We start from the raw sequence: 20714 nt of genomic DNA on the forward strand, positions 1-20714 counted from the left end.
GAATGGCTCAAGAATGGGATAAGAATAGGCCCCTAGTTTGGCTGTACTTGTCGTAAGAGGCGACTAAACAGCCACCGGGTAGATGGGACTCGTCAGCCTGGGAAGGCAGCTCATCTGAGAGAAGGAAAACTCTGATCCCAAACCTCCACTGCCTTGTGGCTACATCCAGTTATGGAAAAGGCTTCAGGAGTCGACCTCGAGTCATAATCCGGAGCCGGAGTCCCTGAGGCAGTTCATGGCTGAACACAGTCACGTTCTGGCAACTCCTGCGACGCCGCTGGAACCAACCGTATTGGCCTCTGCCTTTCCATTGGACCATTTCAGCGACGTGGAGAGGGGGGATTTGCTGCATGGGTAACAGCCTATCCTCCATACCTACTTTACCCAGGCTTCACGCACTGGAGAGGACACTGTTCCAGAACCACCATTCAGAGCGTGACACCATAGTCTTCCGAGACTGAAGGATGCCAACAATAATTAGTTGACTGAAGCCAGGACAACATTTCACAGAAATGCTGCCATAGATGGTGAACAAAACTGTCGGCGTTCTAGATCCAGAAAGTTGGACTAGATGGGCCTTGGTCCTGATCTTGCAGGGCTTGTCTGATGTTCTTAGGACTCACCTTTGAGACCCCAAGAGATCCAGGAAGCTGGACTAGATGGGTCTTGGGCCCGATCCTGCAGGGCTCGTGTGATGTTCTTAGGACCCACCTTTGAGATCCCAAGAGGTAAGAGGGGTTGGCAAGTGAAAAGCTAGTTCCCTCGTCTTCCCATCTAGTGGTGGTTAGGATCTGAGTGTAGGGCAGACACATCAGTTCAGCACCCCCCCCCCCCAAGCTGCTGTTCAAAGCAACTGCTTCACCCAGCCTCATATGCAGTCTGGCTCTGGTTGAATGCTCCTCTCAACAAATTCCCTGCAGATAGAAAGCTAGCATGCTGGGGAGGAAGCTTGGTCAGAACTCTTTGACTTGCTGGGTTTTTCTGTGCAAGGAATTTTGTTTTGCTGTGGGGAAGAGCAGCCGGTCCCCAGATGACCCCAGTTGCAGTATGAGCTACAGCCCATGAGAATTAGACCTCCAAGATAGGTCAGGACAGAAAAAATGAGACAGGAAGTTGGAGGCCAGCATGGCTGATACAGGGAGGCGAATTAGGTGATGATGCTAAACTCAGTCCCAGACCGTGTTGTTGATGAGGCAGGCCTGGATCCGCAAGGCTGCAGCTGTACTATACCTGTCGGCCTGGGAAAGGAGATACAGCTTGCCCTCACCTGGTTTGCCCCTTCCTGTTGGATTTTCATATGCCAAGCACAATTTCTGATGCAGTCCCTGGGCTGAGAGCCAACCGTTGGCTCAGCTCAAGATTTGCAGATTGGCTGTTGGGGGGGGGGAGAGACAGGATTCGGAAATTACTGGAGAGAGGGACTGCAGGGGTGTGTGCTGGCAAGGCTGGGAAGCTGGCAAATGTGACCCTTGGTGGCCAACTGCAAAATCTCACCTTCCTTCTTTTATCTTGGGCTGCAATCCTAGCCACACTTTCCTGGGAGTTAGCCCCATTGACTATAAGGGGATGTGACCCTTGGTGGCCAACTGCAAAATCTCACCTTCCTTTTATCTTGGGCTATAATCCTATCCACACTTTCCTGGGAGTAAGCCCCATTGACTATAAGGGGACTCACTTCTGGTAGACATGCATAGGATTGGGCTCTATAATCACCTTCGCTATGATTATTTCAAGTTTCCCCTTCTCTGTTCAGATCTCTCAATAGGCTGCAATCCTATGTACCTATTTTCCCGAGAGTAAGCCCCATTGAACATCATGGGACTCCTGAATAAGGCATACACAGATTTGTGCTGCTTGGTGGTGAGCACCTTAGGTAGTCCTGGGCAAACTGTTATTTTTCTCCATGTGTACAATACAGATATAGAAATCATAGAGTTGGACGGGACCTAAGAGTTCATCTAGTCCAACCCCCTGCCTCAGGCAGGAAATCCTCTTAGAGCATCCTAGCCTACCTCACAGGGTTATTGTAAGCTTTCCACTATCCTAGATAACGAAGCAGTCCGAGTGCTTCAGAAAAGAGCTATTTAAGCCCCAAATATAATTATGACTGCGGGCTTGCGGCGGGAATTAATTAAATGTCAACTGGAAACAATTTTTAAACAAGGGGAAAAGGTGGGAGGGATTCTTATTCTGGGATAGTATGTTAGTATCCCCTGGGGGCCGGGGATAAGAATAGGCCCTCAGTTTGGCTGTACTTGTCGTAAGAGGCGACTAAACAGCCACCGGGTAGATGGGACTCGTCAGCCTGGGAAGGCAGCTCATCTGAGAGAAGGAAAACTCTGATCCCAAACCTCCACTGCCTTGTGGCTACATCCGGTTATGGAAGAGGCTTCAGGAGTCAACCTCGAGGCAAAATCCGGAGCCGGAGTCCCTGAGGCAGTTCATGGCTGAACACAGTCACGTTCTGGCAACTCCTGCGACGCCGCTGGAACCAACCGTATTGGCCTCTGCCTTTCCATTGGACCATTTCAGCGACGTGGAGAGAGGGGATTTGCTGCATGGGTAACAGCCTATCCTCCACACCTACTTTACCCAGGCTTCGCGCACTGGAGAGGACACTGTTCCAGAACCACCATTCAGAGCGTGACGCCATAGTCTTCCGAGACTGAAGGATGCCAACATGTTAGAAGAGGCAGTGGGTAATATAGCAGCGGGTTGGATACTTAAAAGGATAGGCTGAAGCCATTGATCAGACATTGGGCATGCTGCAGAACCTTGGGCCAGTTGAAACCAAGAAAGAGTCTCATAGCATCTCAGGGACAAGCCAAGGATAAACATCAGGGGACTATATCCCGGTTTGAGAGCTGCATCCATCCTCACTTGATGGGGGTGAGTGCACCAGGTGGGATAGCTTTCCCAGCCAGGGGGGGCATCAGCAGTGTACAACCAGGGAAAGCTAAACAGTGGTGTACATGCTTCTTCCCCACCTTCTGTCTTCACAACAGCCCTGTGAGGTAGGTGAGGCTGAGAGTGACTGGCCCAGCTGGGTGGCTGAGCAGGGATTTGAACCCAGATGTCACATAGGCCACAAACGTGGGCAGGTGGGGGGGGTGAGCCTTTGTGCATGCCTGCGATGTCTCTTGGCGCAGTCCTTCTCCTTCCCCCCTCACAGCGTCAGGCTGCTAGCGAGAGTATCCATCTCCGTCAGTCATCCCTACAAATCTCGGCTTTTTTAAAAATTCTCCTTGAATGCTGCAGTAAACTCTCCCCTCTGAGATTACGCCAGCTCTCTCCCCCCCTCCTGTCTCATTGGATGCACTTAGACACTGCCAGAGAAGAAAGCCTGTCTGACAAGGGCTCAGTGTGTCCTCTTATTGCCTCCTGTTTTTTCCCCTGCTAAAGAAATTTAACCACTCAATTGTTAATTACCGTATTTTTCGCTCCATAAGACGCACTTTCCCCCCCCCCCCAAAAGTGGGAGGAGGGGGAAAGTGTGTGCATCTTATGGAGCGAATACTGCAAAAAAGAGTGCACGTTGGGGACCTTAATGAAGGGGGGATCTTCATGCCAGTTTATGATCCCATTCACCCTAATAGAGGGAGGGATCTTCATGCCAGTTTATGATCCCATTCACCCTAATAAAGGGAGGGATCTTCATGCCAGTTTATGATCCCATTCACCCTAATAAAGGGAGGGATCTTCATGCCAGTTTATGATCCCATTCACCCTAATAAAGGGAGGGATCTTCATGCCAGTTTATGATCCCATTCACCCTAATAAAGGGAGGGCTCTTCATGCCAGTTTATGATCCCATTCACCCTAATAAAGGGAGGGATCTTCCTGCCAGTTTATGATCCCATTCACCCTAATAAAGGGAGGAATCTTCATGCCAGTTTATGATCCCATTCACCCTAATAGAGGGAGGGATCTTCCTGCCAGTTTATGATCCCATTCACCCTAATAAAGGGAGGGATCTTCATGCCAGTTTATGATCCCATTCACCCTAATAGAGGGAGGGATCTTCATGCCAGTTTATGATCCCATTCACCCTAATAGAGGGAGGGATCTTCATGCCAGTTTATGATCCCATTCACCCTAATAAAGGGAGGGATCTTCATGCCAGTTTATGATCCCATTCACCCTAATAAAGGGAGGGATCTTCATGCCAGTTTATGATCCCATTCACCCTAATAGAGGGAGGGATCTTCATGCCAGTTTATGATCCCATTCACCCTAATAAAGGGAGGGATCTTCATGCCAGTTTATGATCCCATTCACCCTAATAAAGGGAGGGCTCTTCATGCCAGTTTATGATCCCATTCACCCTAATAAAGGGAGGGATCTTCCTGCCAGTTTATGATCCCATTCACCCTAATAAAGGGAGGAATCTTCATGCCAGTTTATGATCCCATTCACCCTAATAGAGGGAGGGATCTTCATGCCAGTTTATGATCCCATTCACCCTAATAAAGGGAGGGATCTTCATGCCAGTTTATGATCCCATTCACCCTAATAGAGGGAGGGATCTTCATGCCAGTTTATGATCCCATTCACCCTAATAAAGGGAGGGATCTTCATGCCAGTTTATGATCCCATTCACCCTAATAGAGGGAGGGATCTTCATGCCAGTTTATGATCCCATTCACCCTAATAAAGGGAGGGATCTTCATGCCAGTTTATGATCCCATTCACCCTAATAAAGGGAGGGCTCTTCATGCCAGTTTATGATCCCATTCACCCTAATAAAGGGAGGGATCTTCCTGCCAGTTTATGATCCCATTCACCCTAATAAAGGGAGGAATCTTCATGCCAGTTTATGATCCCATTCACCCTAATAGAGGGAGGGATCTTCCTGCCAGTTTATGATCCCATTCACCCTAATAAAGGGAGGGATCTTCATGCCAGTTTATGATCCCATTCACCCTAATAGAGGGAGGGATCTTCATGCCAGTTTATGATCCCATTCACCCTAATAAAGGGAGGGATCTTCATGCCAGTTTATGATCCCATTCACCCTAATAGAGGGAGGGATCTTCATGCCAGTTTATGATCCCATTCACCCTAATAAAGGGAGGGATCTTCATGCCAGTTTATGATCCCATTCACCCTAATAGAGGGAGGGATCTTCATGCCAGTTTATGATCCCATTCACCCTAATAAAGGGAGGGATCTTCATGCCAGTTTATGATCCCATTCACCCTAATAGAGGGAGGGATCTTCATGCCAGTTTATGATCCCATTCACCCTAATAAAGGGAGGGATCTTCATGCCAGTTTATGATCCCATTCACCCTAATAGAGGGAGGGATCTTCATGCCAGTTTATGATCCCATTCACCCTAATAGAGGGAGGGATCTTCATGCCAGTTTATGATCCCATTCACCCTAATACAGGGAGGGATCTTCATGCCAGTTTATGATCCCATTCACCCTAATAAAGGGAGGGATCTTCATGCCAGTTTATGATCCCATTCACCCTAATAAAGGAAGGGATCTTCATGCCAGTTTATGATCCCATTCACCCTAATAAAGGGAGGGATCTTCATGCCAGTTTATGATCCCATTCACCCTAAGGAGGGGGGGATGGTTCAAATGTTATTCTGTTATAGTTTATTAAATATTTTATTACACTATTTGGTTCAGAATATTTTTTTTCCTGTTTTCCTCCTCTAAAAAATAGGTGCGTCTTATGGTCAGGTGCGTCTTATGGAGCGAAAAATACAGTATAATGCGCACCAACATTCTCTCTCACTCTCTCTCACTCTCTCTCACTCACACACACACACACACCCCTTTGTACATCTTTTCCCCCATTCGTTCTCATGCCCATCCACCAATTCCCAGGCACACCAAGAGGGTTAGAGTTGCCCAGTGGTGAAGCCCAGGGTCTGGTCTTGTCTCTGCTACAAATTCATTTGTTGGGTGCTTGCTGTTTGTTTAGCAAGCTGTGCCTCGCTTTTCCCCATCTGCAGTATCGGGAGAATTATACTTTATAGGGGTGTTGGAAGAATGACATCAAGATGAAATGCGGGAAGCAGTTTGCAGACTCAGAAAGTGGTATACATAGTTCTTCCTCCCTCCCAACAGCCCGTGTGATGTAGGGGAGGCTGAGAGATAGCGGCTGGCCCAAATGGTAGTGGCTGGCACTCCTGGCCCAGTGGGGATTTGAACCTGGATCTTCCAGGTCTAAATCTGATGCCACAACCACTACACCATCCTGTCTTGTGATGAAAACAAACAGCAAAATAAGAACAGATAAAGTGAACTGGTCGTAAAATGATCGTAAAGAATAGTGCAATAAAAAAAAATTAAAACATATATGGCAGTGTTTCTCAAACTGTGGGTCAGGACCCGTTAGGTGGGTCGCAAGGTGGGTCCCCATTCATTTCAATATTTTATTTTCATATCTTAGACGATGCCCCCATGGGATGTGACTGCATTTGGGGAAATGTGACAGACCTGTACTTTGAACAAGCTACTATGTACATTCTTTTAACAGTGATGGTTAAATGGGACTTACCCCTGGGTAAGTGTGGGTAGGATTGCGGCCGAGGATTGTGAACAATTTTCCTGCTTGATGCACTGTTACCCTGCAGATGCCTGATCTCATCTGATCTTGGAAGCTAAGCAGGGTCAGGCCTGGTTAGTACTTGGATGGGAGACCGCCTGGAAATACCGGGTGCTGTAGGCTTATACCATGATCTCGGAAGCTAAGCAGGGTCAGGCCTGGTCAGTACTTGGATAGGAGACTGCCTGGGAATACCGGGTGCTGTAGGCTTATACCATGATCTCAGAAGCTAAGCAGGGTCAGGCCGGGTTAGTACTTGGATGGGAGACCGCCTGGGAATACCGGGTGCTGTAGGCTTATACCATGATCTCGGAAGCTAAGCAGGGTCAGGCCTGGTTGGTACTTGGATGGGAGACCGCCTGGGAATACCGGGTGCTGCAGGCTTCTACCATAGTCTTTCGAGACTGAAGGTTGCCAACCAGATGATGTCATGGCATCACGTCCGGTGGGTCCTGACACATTCTCATTTTAAAAAGTGGGTCCCGATGCTAAATGTGAGAACCGCTGAAATATGGAATGCAACCACCAAGCCCGAAAGCAACTAACACTGAAGGTGAAAAAGGGGAGTCTTCCGCCCTCCTTCCCTCAGCCTCCCTTTCTCTTGCTTTCCACCCTGGTGTGAAAGGCAGTTTGTCTTAATAGGAACCCTTCCAGACAACTGGGGCCTGAATCTTTTCACGATTCAGCAGCGTTACGGACGCCCTCCACGCTTAAAAGCATCTCCTGTGCCGGAGCTGCTGCCCCGGCCTTGCTTGTTCCCGGTTTTTGACCTCAGCACGGCACCCCGGAGGTGGAGGGGGTTTTCTGTGCCGAGAGTGGTCGGCCAGGACAAACCTCCACTTGAGGGGACATCAGTGTTTGTGCGTTGGCTCCGCGGCTCTAATGCAACCTGACAGCGACGTGAGCTGGGGAAAGAGAGGAAGGAGAGCGAATGTAGGGTATTTTTTTTTTCTTAAAGGCAGCCGCAGAAGAGGGTGAGATGGGGAAGCAGCTCTCGAGGAGGGTGTTTTGCAGAGCTGAACGCTCCGCACAAAGGGTTATCTTTAGCCGCAGGACAGACTTGTGCCGTTCTAAGATTCAAAGGCTACCTGAAAGGCGTACCGCCGTTTTTGCACACGCCCAACGGTTTCTTCGCGCAGTGCGCACATTCTTGACTCGCGGCAATCCTTGCCACCAGAGGCAAGTGAAGTCGGCTGGTTAAAAAAAAAAAAATTACGGGCAATAGGTCTGTCAACAGCTATCGGCCGTGATGTAGCACTGGCCCATTTGTGAGGTCAACTGAGGCGGTCGCCTCAGGTTGCAGATTGGCAGAGGGGTGCCCATGTTCCATCATCCCTGTGTGCTCCCTGGGGCATTTAGTGGGCCACTGTGAGATGCAGGAAGCTGGCCTGAGCCGGCGGGGTGGTTCTTATGTCCTTATGGTCCCTTCCCAGAGCTGCTCCCCCTCCAGACGGGGCATCTTCCTTTCGGAACAGCCGCAGAGCTGCCGGGTTTTAGAGCCATTGGAAGGAGAAGCCACCGCAAAGTAATTGGTTCTGAGATACAAATTGCCTTTGCTCCCAAGGGCACGCTGTTCGCGAGGAACGGAGGCACTTTGGCCAGCCAGCAATTTTACTCATTACTCCTAATCATCTTGGACAAGGGGACTCCAATAGATCTTTTTTGCTTCTCCTGTCCTCCTCCTTGACCTCGTGTCCCAGAATCTCTTCCGCTGATTTGGCTGAAAAAGCAGCTCCTGTCCATCCTGTCCGTCCGTCCCCCCCCCAACTTTCTCGCACGCCTGGATATTATTCTTCCCCCAAATGCCTTTTTTTTTTCATTTTTCCACGCTCGTGAGCTCTGAGCAAAATGGCAGCTTATTGTGGAGTTTGCACGTGTGCGGTAATTTTTGTTACTGTCCAAAAGTAAGGCAGTGGGACGTGCAAGCTCCTGATTTTAGAAGGAGACGACCTTGGAATGCCAGATGCAGGGGAAGGCCCCAGGTTGTAGGTTGTGTCTTGCTATCTTTTGTGCCACGAAGGGGCCACGAAGAGACCCAGAGCTGTGTCTTGTTGGGGCATCCCTGGAGCCCGTTCTAGCCCTAGTCTTGGCAGGCCAGACAACTGGAACAATGGGGTGGGGGGAAGTAGCAGAGTATCCGGCAAAAGGCCATGTTGGTATGTAGGTCAGCTCAAGGAACACGATCCGTGGCTGTTGGAGTGACGGTGCCATTTGTAGCTATTTCAGAAGCTCCTGCTGACACCAACAGAACCGGGAAGGTTTATAGCCAAGGGGACATAGGGTTGTGTATGAGAAAAAACTCAAACTGATGCAGAGTGCAGTGCTGACGAGCTTAGAACAATCCTACGTTGCCCCCCCCACGGTGCATTTCTCCCGCCCCCAGCACTGGGTGACATGCAGCGCTTACCCCTTCCATTGTCCAATGGGAATGTGCCCTAGAGCAGTGGTTCTCAAACTTTTCAGCATTGGCATCTGCTTTGGAGAATGGCAACCTTTTGGGAACCCCCCTGGAAGTGATGTCGTTAACCTGGGAGTGATGTCATGGCCAGAAGTGACATCATCAAGCAGGAACATTTTTTAACACCCCCCGTATGACAACATCAAACCATTAATTGAGTCGAAAGTTTACAATAAATGTAAGTTCAGAAATTTATTTCGAAGGAGCGGTCCTAGCCTTACCAAGCTGATAAGAACATAAGAACAGCCCCACTGGATCAGGCCATAGGCCCATCTAGTCCAGCTTCCTGTATCTCACAGCGGCCCACCAAATGCCCCAGGGAGCACACCAGATAACAAGAGACCTGCAAGGCCTCCTGGGAATTGTAGTCAAGAACATAAGAACAGCCCCACTGGATCAGGCCATAGGCACATCTAGTCCAGCTTCCTGTATCTCACAGCGGCCCACCAAATGCCCCAGGGAGCACACCAGATAACAAGAGACCTGCAAGGCCTCCTGGGAATTGTAGTCAAGAACATAAGAACAGCCCCACTGGATCAGGCCATAGGCACATCTAGTCCAGCTTCCTGTATCTCACAGCGGCCCACCCAATGCCCCAGGGAGCACACCAGATAACAAGAGACCTGCAAGGCTTCCTGGGAATTGTAGTTAAGAACATAAGAACAGCCCCACTGGATCGGGCCATAGGCCCATCTAGTCCAGCTTCCTGTATCTCACAGCGGCCCACCAAATGCCCAGGGAGCACACCAGATAACAAGAGACCTCATCCTGGTGCCCTCCCTTGCATCTGGCATTCTGACATAATCTCGAAGGAGAACTTTTCTTACCTGAAAAGAGGGGAAAAGTAAGGGAGTAATATTGGCAGAAGCTCAAACTGGATCAGTCCCCAGGAAAATAAACAGGCAAGCCCAACAATTTTGCTGTCGCTGCAGCTCCTTTAAACGCTCTAATTAATTGGAAACAGCAGTGTATCATTTCCCAAACAGTGCTACGGAAGAGGCTGTATGGCTGAACACTCAGGGCCAGCCACACACAAGTCCTATACACCTGAGAGTAAACCCCATTTAACACAATGGGACTTATTTCTGGGTAGCAATATATAGGATTATGCCCTGAGATTGGTCCATAGTCCCTTAATGAACTGAATAGTTGAATGGGGGGATTTGAACTTGTGTCTTGCCTCAGGTTGTCCAGCCCTGTTAACTCTCTCCCTCTCCTCGGTCTCTCCCACTCCAGCCTTGTTCTTGGACATCCTTCTCGTCGCCGGCATACAGAAGATGGTGAAGCGAAAGGGGCCCTACGACATCAGCCCCGGTCTTTTGGACTACTTGACCATGCACATCTACGCTTTCCCAGCCGGTCACGCCAGCCGGGCCGCCATGGTCTCCAAGTTCTTCCTCAGCCACCTGGTCTTAGCCGTCCCGCTCCGAATCTTGCTTGTCCTCTGGGCCTTCTTGGTGGGGCTGTCTAGGGTTATGGTCGGGCGGCACCACGTCACCGATGTCCTGTCCGGCTTTTTCTTCGGCTACCTGCAGTTCCGGCTGGTGGAGCTTCTCTGGATGTCCTCCAACACTTGCCAGATGTTGATTTCCATATGGTGAACGCCTACCCACACCCCTTCTGCCCCACCTTGCTTTTTTGTACACTTCTTTCAACGTGTGGGGTTTTGCAAACGGACACTGCGCACGAAAGCCTCCACGCTCGAATTGGAAATTCGTCTCGATGCCCGTCGCAATGGCGGCCTATTTGTACCTAACAAAATGGCTCCAGATCATTGGTTGTCCCTATGCTGTCAGGACCCACAACTGTGTCTCCTGGACTCCTGATTGGACAGCAGATTCACTTGACTGTGGAGAGAAAGAAGAATGCTTTTAAGTTCTGTCGCTATTTGCTTGTTTCGGTGCTCACCGGTCTTGGCGCATGCTGCCCTTATTGTTTCGCGTGGACAGGCAATCGCGCATTTTTGTGGAGGCTGGTGAAGCCTAGGGTGGCCGAGTGGACACCTTGAGATCCTCCACACTTCTTCTAAATTATCCGATGTGTGGGGGAAGGCAAGGTAGTTATGATTCCTCCTGCCTGTTCTTCCTTAGGCCTTGTGATTTGTTGCCTCTCACACCAGAGACAGAAAACAGGGCTTACGAAGGAGCAGATGGGAGAATCCGGAGCCTTCATGTCTTCCTCTGCAGTAGGGTGTATGTGTGTGTGTGATTGTAAAAGGCAGCCCTACTGAATTTGGGGAAGGCGGGGGTCTTCTTGAAGCTATTTGCAACCACTGTCCCTTGTGTCACCTGGGCATGATGCCAGACTAACCAGTAATAAAGGTGACCTGAATTTTGACCGTGGTGGTTCCTTTTGCCCTCATTCTGGGGGACAGCTCCCAGGGAGCCATGCTGTAGAGAGGGGGGGCCCGTTGGTGGGGGAAAATGTCAGCTATTGCTCAGTGACTGAGCACGTGTTTTGAATGCAGAATGGGTCAATCCTGGCAGCATCTCTAGCTAGGGTTGGGAAAGTCTCTGATAGAAACCCTGGAGAGACGCTGCCAGTCAATGCCTGAACCCCAAAGAAACTGCTGCCAACCAGTGAAATCGACACTGACATCATGGGCCAAGGATCCAGTGGTTCTTTTCACCTTTCGCTGTGTCAAATGTTTGTGGTCATGCTGTAAAAAGGTGCTCTAGAAAATAATGGGAATGGAGGAGAGAATCATAGTGGTGCTGTCCACTTGGGCCTGGGTACAGTGTTTATGACTGCAGACAAATGCTATATTCAGGGGTTTGCATAAGGCTAATGGTTGGCAACCTTCAGTCTCGAAAGACTATGGTATAAGCCTACAGCACCTGGTATTCCCAGGCGGTCTCCCATCCAAGTACTAACCAGGCCTGACCCTGCTTAGCTTCCAAGATCAGATGAGATCGGGCATGTGAAGGGTAACAGTTGTGTATAAGAGAGGGATGACGTTTGGAGAAGAAATGAGGGGTGGGCTAGTGCATCTGACCCTCCACACTTCCTTGTTGTCTCTGCCCTCCCTTTTTTACAGTCCAAGAAGTGGAAGGAGCTGAGGCTGGCACATTGCTGGGTAAAGGGGGGCAGCATTCGGCGTGCCATCTCAGTCTGTACATGACCCGCATGCTTTCGCTCTCAATTTTTCCAAGGCAGGTTGCCAACTTTTTCAGCGAACGTATGCTCCTGTGCAGGGGTAGCTCTGTAGGTGGGGCTTTGTGAGGCACGTGCTGGGCTCTGGAAGGGCTGGGAGACCCATGATGATGCCGATTGGGGTTTGTGGTGGGTCCGAGCCCTGGACCCACTGCCACAAGGCGTGCGCTCAGCATCCCGTTCGAAAATGCCTTTTGCCAAGCCTGGTTCAGGCTCCGTTGGAGTTGATGACTTTTGCATGTTGGTTTTCCTGCTTGGTAATGAAGGCAAGACGCAAATAAACAGAAAATCTATGCCTGGCAAGCGACACTTGCCTGGGGGAGAGGAATCGGCTTCCGCGACAGGCGGGCGCGATCCCATCACAATCGAGGGAACTGGAAGGTTTTTCTGCCAAGCCAAACACCGCCGTCGGTGGCTTGTGCGATCAGACATTTCGAGACGACACAGAACTGAAGTGGGTCCCTTGCTCCTGTTCTGAACAAAACACAGTCTAAATCAGGAGTGACCCCGTCTTATCCTCCCCCCCAAAAAAGCTTTGGGGTACCATGTGTCCCCACCTTCGTCACCCAAAGACATTCTTCTTTGCAGAGCAGAGTCTCCTAGACATGTCGGTGTAAGATTTGGGGTCGCCCAATGCTTGTTTTGGGGGGATAACACCCCATTCTCTTGTTTGTAAATGATGCACCCAAGGGTGCACCACCTCTCAAGGCATCCCATGCAAATGTAAGACTGTGGGTCGAGAAAATCCTTGCGCTTTTCATCGAGGGCAGTCTTCCAGTAATGAGGATTTATGACACGTGGATGCCTAAAGGCTGATTTTTGGGGTGCAGTGACATGTCATTGTTCCAAAGGAGTTTGCTCTAAAGGGTTGCCAGCCCCTCCAGGTTTGGCCTGGAGCCTCCAGAAGTCAGCACCAGTTTCCAAGTGGCTACTCAAAGCAATCTAGGGGACTCCAGGAATGGGAGGGAGAGCCTTCAATATCTCCATCTTTCACACACACACCACCACCACCACTTTGTTGGCTAGCCATCTAGCTCGATGAAGAATCCTATAGGACTTGAAAACTTGCTGTGGTTGTTTTTGGAGTTGGGCCTAACCAAGGCAAGCCCTGACTTTGCATGGTGGCTTTTTCTTGTGGGCCAACGTGGTGGCCACCAATTTGTTGAGGAACCTCAGTCCTCAGTGACCTTGAACGATTGAAGAGGCACATTGGAAAAGTAATCTTTGGTTTGCACTGAGTCTCCTTTTCCAATTGACAACCTGGTGGCCTGTCTCTTCTGTGCGCAGGGAAGCAATCATCGGAGGGTTTGAACTCTCCAAGGGGGTGGCGACCCCCTGAGACGTCTCGTCCAGCTCTGAACTTTAAGGCTGATTAAATCCAGCGGCAAAAGAGGTTTTTAATCTGCAGAAAGGCGAGGCATGCTTAGTGTAGAGCAAAGCTGGATTATAGCATACGGGGACTCGAGGAGGAGTGAGTGGAGCCGAGGATATCAAGCTGGACTGCAGTGGAGCTGACTTCTCGCCCCCCGTTAGTCTAACAGGCTGCTGTGATGATATGTTTTTTAATTGATTGAGTGATTGAAAATATGTCTACATGCTATAGGGTCCAGAGATGGTATTGAGACCCATTTCACGGGACTATTGCCGAGCCTCTCTACCTTTCTCAGAAAGGACATTTGGCTTGCTAATTTGAATTACGCGGGTCTGCAGAACTGAGGGTCGGAAAAACTTCTCAAAATTTGTGGTGGTTTTATATTAATCTGGGGTGTGGGTTCCCAAACATGGCATCCGTTTTGCCCTGTCGCGTCTAGGTTCGGAGAACCGGCGTAGCCTCCTGAGTGAATGGGCTGAGCGGCTTCCTCATGAGGAAGCCACGGTGCAGGCTGCTTGAGGAAGCTGCTGGAACAAGGCTGTGTCGTCTCTCCGAAATGAAGACGCGATAGGGCAACATGGATGCGATTTTTTTTTTGAATCGGTGCCCCAAAGATACCCAGGAATAGGTCTAAGACAGCAAAAAGCATGTTGGCCTGTGTTACGTGGGCAAGTTCTAGGCTGGTGGGGTGGATCGGCTTGGCTCTCTGAGGCTCAGTCCCTGATTGACCTGTGGGGTGAATGATGGGAGGTAATGGCCTTTAGGGGGTCCCTTCTCCCAGCATGGAGGTAAAATCCTGCAGGGAAATATTGACGTCTTTAGTTGCCCTCAATGCAGCAGGTCCAGAGTTTTCTTAGGAACTGTCCAAGGTGCTGCACTATGTCCATCTTTGCACATCTCAACCCTGCCCCATGGCTTGGTGCAACCTGACGTCGGGGCCTACAACAAGCTGCCTACAACAACCTGTCTACCAGCATATGTTGTCCCCCTTGTCTGGTAACTTTTGATGGATCCATGGAAAGGACTTGTGATAGCGGCCAACCAGACCTCAGATGTCAGCGTGTTGTTCTTTTGAAGACACTATGATTAATCTTGACTTGAGAGAGCCGGACTCAGAGTCTTGTTGCTAATTAGTCATGAAATAGCATGACGGGCCGATCAACCGCACTGTTTTGCAAGGGACTTCAGCTGGCCTTTCACCAAACACATGGCGTCGTTTGGGTGTCACCTGATGGATCCTTTTATTTTTCCAGCTTCTACAAAGCTTTATCTGTCCTTGATTTCCAGGCTTTCAAACATGCTTTCTTTTTTCAGCAAGAATCAGGCCTGAGCCGTGGGTGGCAACTGGGGCGGGAATTCAAAAGACAGGACTACCGAGAGGCAAGCCGGGAATCTGGAATGAAACCAGGAAACAAGACCGGAATCAGGAATGGAACCAGGAGTCAGCGCTAAAAGGTCGGCAGGCTGGGGATTAGAGCCAGGAGGTGAAGACCAAAAGGAAGATAGCCAGGAGTCAAGAACGATGCCAGGAATCAGGACCAAGAAGCAAGGTGGGAGTTGAAAACAAAGCCGAGAATCACAAGGGGGTCTTGGTGTCCTGGTCAGACCTTTCCCAAGCTGGAGGCCCTTTATAGCCTTTGGAGCTCAGAGGAACCCAATGGCCAGCATTCAGAGCCTGAGAGCCTCTTCCTCCTGGGATAACCCCAAACTGCAATCCTAATAGCTACTTACAGATCCCTACAGAGCTCTCGGCTCTAGCCAGGCAGTTCTTGAGAGCAAGAATGACGAAGGGGACTCCAATTTTATTTTTGTATTATCTATCATGGAAAAATGGAACCTTCATCTTCCCTGCAACTTTGGGGAGGCAAAGCTTGGAATATTTGATTGCAACTGAAAAAAAGAAGGAACTTAAAAAAAAAAAAAGCCAAAATTATTGTCACATCTACAACATACAAACCAAAATGGTTGAGATGGGCTGAAGCTCAGTGGCAAATCTACTGGGCTCAATATCTAGGTAGGATAGACATGGGGAGAAGTCCTCCTTGAAACTATGGTGTGCTGCTCCCAGCCAGGACTTGCCAGTAAAGAGACAGACAGAAGAATGGCATGGCAGCCTCTGATTTTGATGCCCATATTGCACAGGTGCTTCCAGATGCTTCCTTGCGCAATCCGCCGTGTGGCACCCTCTTGAATAGCCGTCCCTGTTTTTAAATAATTCTTGTTATGGCTCACGGTGGAGATAAAATAAGAGCAAAGCAGAGTCTCGATTTAGCTCAGCCCCGGAATCGCACATCAAAGCCCCGCATTGCGCCAGCCACGGCGGGGGAAGCGACAGGCTGCGGCAAAGAATTCTGGGAGTCATGTCAAGCATCTTTAGTAGGCTACTCTGCACAGGAATCCATGCCAGGCCTGCGAATAGATTGTGCAAATCTCAAAATCCCTCGTTAATGGCTTGCTTCGGCAGAGCGGGGGGGACGGCAGGGAAGGAAGGAGGGGGCTGTCTTGGGAAGCTTAAAGCGACGGTGGCTTCCTCGGTTGCGGGCAAACTCTCTGCTCAGCCAAGGCTGCTGGCATTTGGACAAATTGGCGATTAACGCCAGTGGCCATTTTGTTTGGGCATCCCAAGTGGCTGGGGGTGGCGCGCTGGGGGTGGCGCCTTGTGGATCGGTGCGTCCTAATTGATTGGACGAAACAAAGCAGGCAGCAGGGAAGGCAGCGTTACAAATCTTCCTCGCTGCCCACATTTTCCAGTCGAGTCTTTGATTATTTCTCCTGCCCTCCAGCAAATATGGTTACAGGCCCATTTTACAACTTTTTTTTCTCTCTCCTTTCTTCCGGTATTTATCAAAAGGCCTGCGACGCAATCCTATCTTGCGCTGGAACAGGCCGGCCAGGAGGGATCCCTCCACAAAATATGGCCAGCTTCCTGGGAGTAAGTCCTGTTGGATTCCATGGGCTTGAACATGTACAGAGTGCCTTCAAAGGAAAGCACTCTCCTAAGCAGCCAGGTTGAAATCCACTTTCTGGCTTTTCCCTAAAGGCACTTTGTACATGTTCAGGTCACCCTTGTTGTTATTCTGCAAGGGTGTCTGTTGAAACGGGTCAGCCAATTGCTTTGCTGTTCTCCAGTCTTCTTTGAAGGAACAGTGAGAGGGAGGGAGGGAGGGAGAGATGCCATCGCAACACCTGCATCTTGTGATCCTGCAATCTGAGTGCCTCTCTGACTCAGCAGCTTATTAATAACGGACAAACTCCACTCGTTGGAGCTGCTGCAATCTCCTGGCCATCGCTGCCACCTCCAGCATCCCTGTCCTCTCCTCTCTTGCCCCAAGGGCCTTACCATCTAAAAATGCTTCACAGTAAGGAGGCAAGGAAGACCACAGGGGGGAAGGGGGGGGAAGTCAGGGGTAAACAAGACAGGCATGTAAATGCTTAAGTAAAGATAAAGTAAGGAAAGGGGCAAAAATGGCCTCGACCTCATTTTTATTCAATTGTTGGTGAAATATAGCTAAGAATGAGAGCCAGTATGCTGTAGTGGTTCAGAATTTGAACTCGGACCTGGGAGATCCAGGGTCAAATTCCCGCTCAGCCACAAAGCTTCCTGGGTGACCTTGAGCCAGTCACACTCTCGCCTACCTCACAGGACTGGTGTGAGGACAAAAGGAGAGGAGTCGTGTAAACCAACCTGTGCTCCTTGGAGGAAGAGGAGGGGAATAAAAAATGTGAAAAAGAAATAAATCAGGACAATGCTTGTCACCTCTCTCTCTCTCTCTCTTCCTCTCTCTCACGCACTCACACACACCATGACCTTTCCAGCAGAGTGAATGAAGCTGCTCTCCCCCAGCCCTTGCACTGCCTAGCCGAGTTCATGTCTGTTGGCTTGGGGGGAGGTCTCAGTTTAGAACAAGCCAACACACACAGCACAGTGAATACCAGGGGAGGCTTGGTCCATGGCCTTTGATCACATACTGCCCTCAAGCGGACAGAAGGGTGTATACCCTGTGCAAAACCAAACCCCAACTGAGATGAGCAGAGCTGAAGCTAGGAGGGGGCACCATCTCCAGTGGCGTAGCTCACGGGGGGGGTGGCAATTGCACCAAACAACAAGCTTTAGGGGAGGCAACAAGGCGAGCGTGACGCTAGCGGCCAAAATTGTGAAAACCTTGGTGTGTGCGAATAATGCCATCGTGTTGTATATCAGTGGAAAGGTAATTTAATGCTGAATGTAGTGGAACAAACCGTGTTGGAGTATTTGTATTCTATCAAAAGATATAGTCAACTAACCAGAAAACTTTTTATTTATTTATTTACTTAATAGATTTTGTGGGGGGGAGGCGCTACAAAATCTTCTTTGACCCTGGGTAACAGTTGCCTTAATTACGCCACTGACCACCTCAACTACAGCAAGTCTTCACCAAATTCACCTAGGATTTTTTTTTTTGGGGGGGGGGGGGCTGGATTGGCTGTTTAGTTTTGTGCCTTTGCAGTCTGAAGAATGGAGGAGTGCTTAAAGCAGTGGTCTTCCGCCGTTTTTGTGCCATGTTTATTCAAAAGGAGGTCACACTGTGTTCAGACTTCCTCCTTGAATATATTTGCATAGGGGTGTAGCCTTAATGCAATATGAGTTCGCTCTATCTATCTATCTATCTATCTATCTATCTATCTATCTATCTATCTATCTATCTATCTATCTATCTATCTATCTATCTATCTATCTATCTGACTGACTGACTGACTGACTGACTGACTGACTGACTGACTGACTGACGGAATAATTCCAGCCCCAACTCTCTTACCTTTCATGGGACACAAAGGTGAGCAATGATCAAAGCAAAAATGTCAAGCAAAGGAAGGATTTGGATTCACAAAACCCAAATCTCTAAATCTCAGTGGTCCCCATCTGCAAAATGGCAGCAATAATACAGGGCTGATCTACCCAGTAAGGCTGTTGCAGAAGCAAAGATATTGGAAGCCTTATATTGTTTCAGCTGGCCTGACTCTTCTCCTGTCTCTTCACCTGCCCCCCCCCAGGAGGGGGGGACTACCTTTGTTTAAAGCGGTAGATTTAATGTCTCTCATACACCTTATTTCCATTGCAAGTCACTTTGGGACTACAGGACGGGTGAAAAATCATTCCCTCTGTTAGCGAATTGAGCTCTTTCATGATTATCAGATTGCAACCAAGAGATGCTTGGTTTTGCAATCCGCAAAGAATAGGGAGGCTTTTCGGTGCATACTAGAGCGGTGGTTTGGGACCCACTGGTGGGTCCCGACCTGATTCTTGGTGGGTTGCCAAAGGGTGATGGAAAGATCAGATAACTAATTGTCTCAAACCTTGAGGCTATTCAAAAATCAGATACTGTAACTGCTCATTGTCCTGCATAGAGCTCAGCTCCGGAAGTTTACAAGCCTACGTAAATACAGAGAGATAAATGTTTGAGGGTCTTTTTCTGATTATTGTTACTTATAAATAAAGTATTCTTTCTTTCTAGATTTCCTTTTTGGAAAGTCTGGTACACCTAGGTGGGTCCCGTTAGAGTGTCATTTTGAAAAAGTGGGTCCTAGTGCTCAAAAAAAGTTTGGGAACCTCTGCACTAGAAGCTTGCAAAAGTTAGAAAAAAATATTTCTTTACTCAGCGTGTGGTCGGTCTGTGGAACTCCTTGCCACAGGATGTGGTGCTGGCGTCTAGCCTAGACGCCTTTAAAAGGGGATTGGACAAGTTTCTGGAGGAAAAATCCATTACGGGGTACAAGCCATGATGTGTATGCGCAACCTCCTGATTTTAGAAATGGGTTATGTCAGAATGCCAGATGCAAGGGAGGGCCCCAGGATGAGGTCTCTTGTTATCTGGTGTGCTCCCTGGGGCATTTGGTGGGCCGCTGTGAGATACAGGAAGCTGGACTAGATGGGCCTATGGCCTGATCCAGTGGGGCTGTTCTTATGTTCTTATGAGGGGACCAAAAAAAGGCCCCCAAATGGTTTGCTTGCAGGGGAGTCTAAGGGTTAACGAGAGAGTCTGGACTCCTAAAGAGGTATCCTGGCACCCTTAAGTTAAATTTGGACAAATTAGGGAAACAGAAGACGTAGTAATTGGGGGATCTAGCTGGGGCCATGCCACTTTTGCTGGATCAATCAACATTTTCTAGGGGTTGGTATAGACAAGATTAATGCATCCACTTCCATTTGCGTCATGCATTCAAACCGCCCCCCTCCCCGCTCAATATGCAGACTATTTTTAATGAGTGCTTCTGTTTTCTTGCCTTTATATGTTTCCTTGGAGATGCACAGGAGAGCTCTGGAGATGGTTTTTATTTATAGTATCAGGAGTGCCAGAGATGAAGAACAGACCAAAGGAGACCCCGTCCCCAGGGCTGGCCCCTCCGTGATTCGTTTTTGAAAGCAAGGTCAACGACAACAAGTCTGGTATCATAACCGGCCTAAGCCATTTCTCGTTCAACGTTGCATATACGCAACGGGACGAAATGTGTACGCCTGCGGGCTGGGCAAAAATGGGTTTCAAGCATGCAGGATAAGCTTTGGTGGCAGTTCACCATGAGTGATGACCGCTTCATACCAATGTGAAGCGCCTAAGGGCCCCCCACGCTCGGGTAAAAATAAAATCAGTGTTTGAATTAAATCCTTTCACAGTCATTAAAAGAAGTGGTGTTGTGACTATTTATTTTCCAAAGGTAACCTACACATTTTGTTTGTTTGATGGTGGAGATCTGGAAAGAAACCTTTTATTTTTTATTATCAATAATAAATTATTAATTCAGTGGTTCCCAAATGTTTTAGGACCAGGACCTACTTTTTTTTTACACAGGACCCACCTAGGTTTACCAGACTTTAAAAAATGGAGATCTAGGAATAATAAGGAATATATAATAAGGAATAATATCAAGAATAATATATAAGGAATAATAATCAAGTATAATAGAAGGAATAATAATCAGACAAAAAAGACCCTCAAACATCTAACGCGCTATGTTCGCACATCCTTGCAAACTGCAGGAGCTGAACTCTTTGCAAGGTAATTAGCAGCTATAGCATCTGATTTTTGAATAGCCCGCCGGGCTTGAGGCAAACGGTTATCTGATCTTTCCATCACCCTTTGGAGACCCACCAAGAATCAGGCTGCAACCCACCAGTGGGTCCTGACCCATA

The 20714-nt window shown here is 48.9% G+C and overlaps 1 protein-coding gene and 2 pseudogenes across 1 annotated transcript; 2 read left to right on the forward strand and 1 right to left on the reverse strand.

Moving 5' to 3' along the window:
• The first annotated feature begins 684 nt into the window (after positions 1–684).
• PLPP7 (phospholipid phosphatase 7 (inactive)) lies at positions 685–11361 on the forward strand. Its single transcript, XM_066610828.1, has 2 exons — positions 685–728; positions 10261–11361. The coding sequence occupies exons 1-2, from the start codon at positions 695–697 to the stop codon at positions 10623–10625; spliced, it is 399 nt and encodes a 132-aa protein (XP_066466925.1). The 5' UTR covers positions 685–694; the 3' UTR covers positions 10626–11361.
• Positions 6571–6689, forward strand: LOC136635685 (5S ribosomal RNA; annotated as a pseudogene).
• A 488-nt stretch (positions 11362–11849) lies between the features above and the next one.
• Positions 11850–11968, reverse strand: LOC136635809 (5S ribosomal RNA; annotated as a pseudogene).
• Positions 11969–20714: the final 8746 nt, after the last annotated feature.

The sequence above is a fragment of the Tiliqua scincoides genome, chromosome 16 (genome assembly GCF_035046505.1).
Source record: "Tiliqua scincoides isolate rTilSci1 chromosome 16, rTilSci1.hap2, whole genome shotgun sequence".
NCBI lineage: Eukaryota > Metazoa > Chordata > Lepidosauria > Squamata > Scincidae > Tiliqua > Tiliqua scincoides.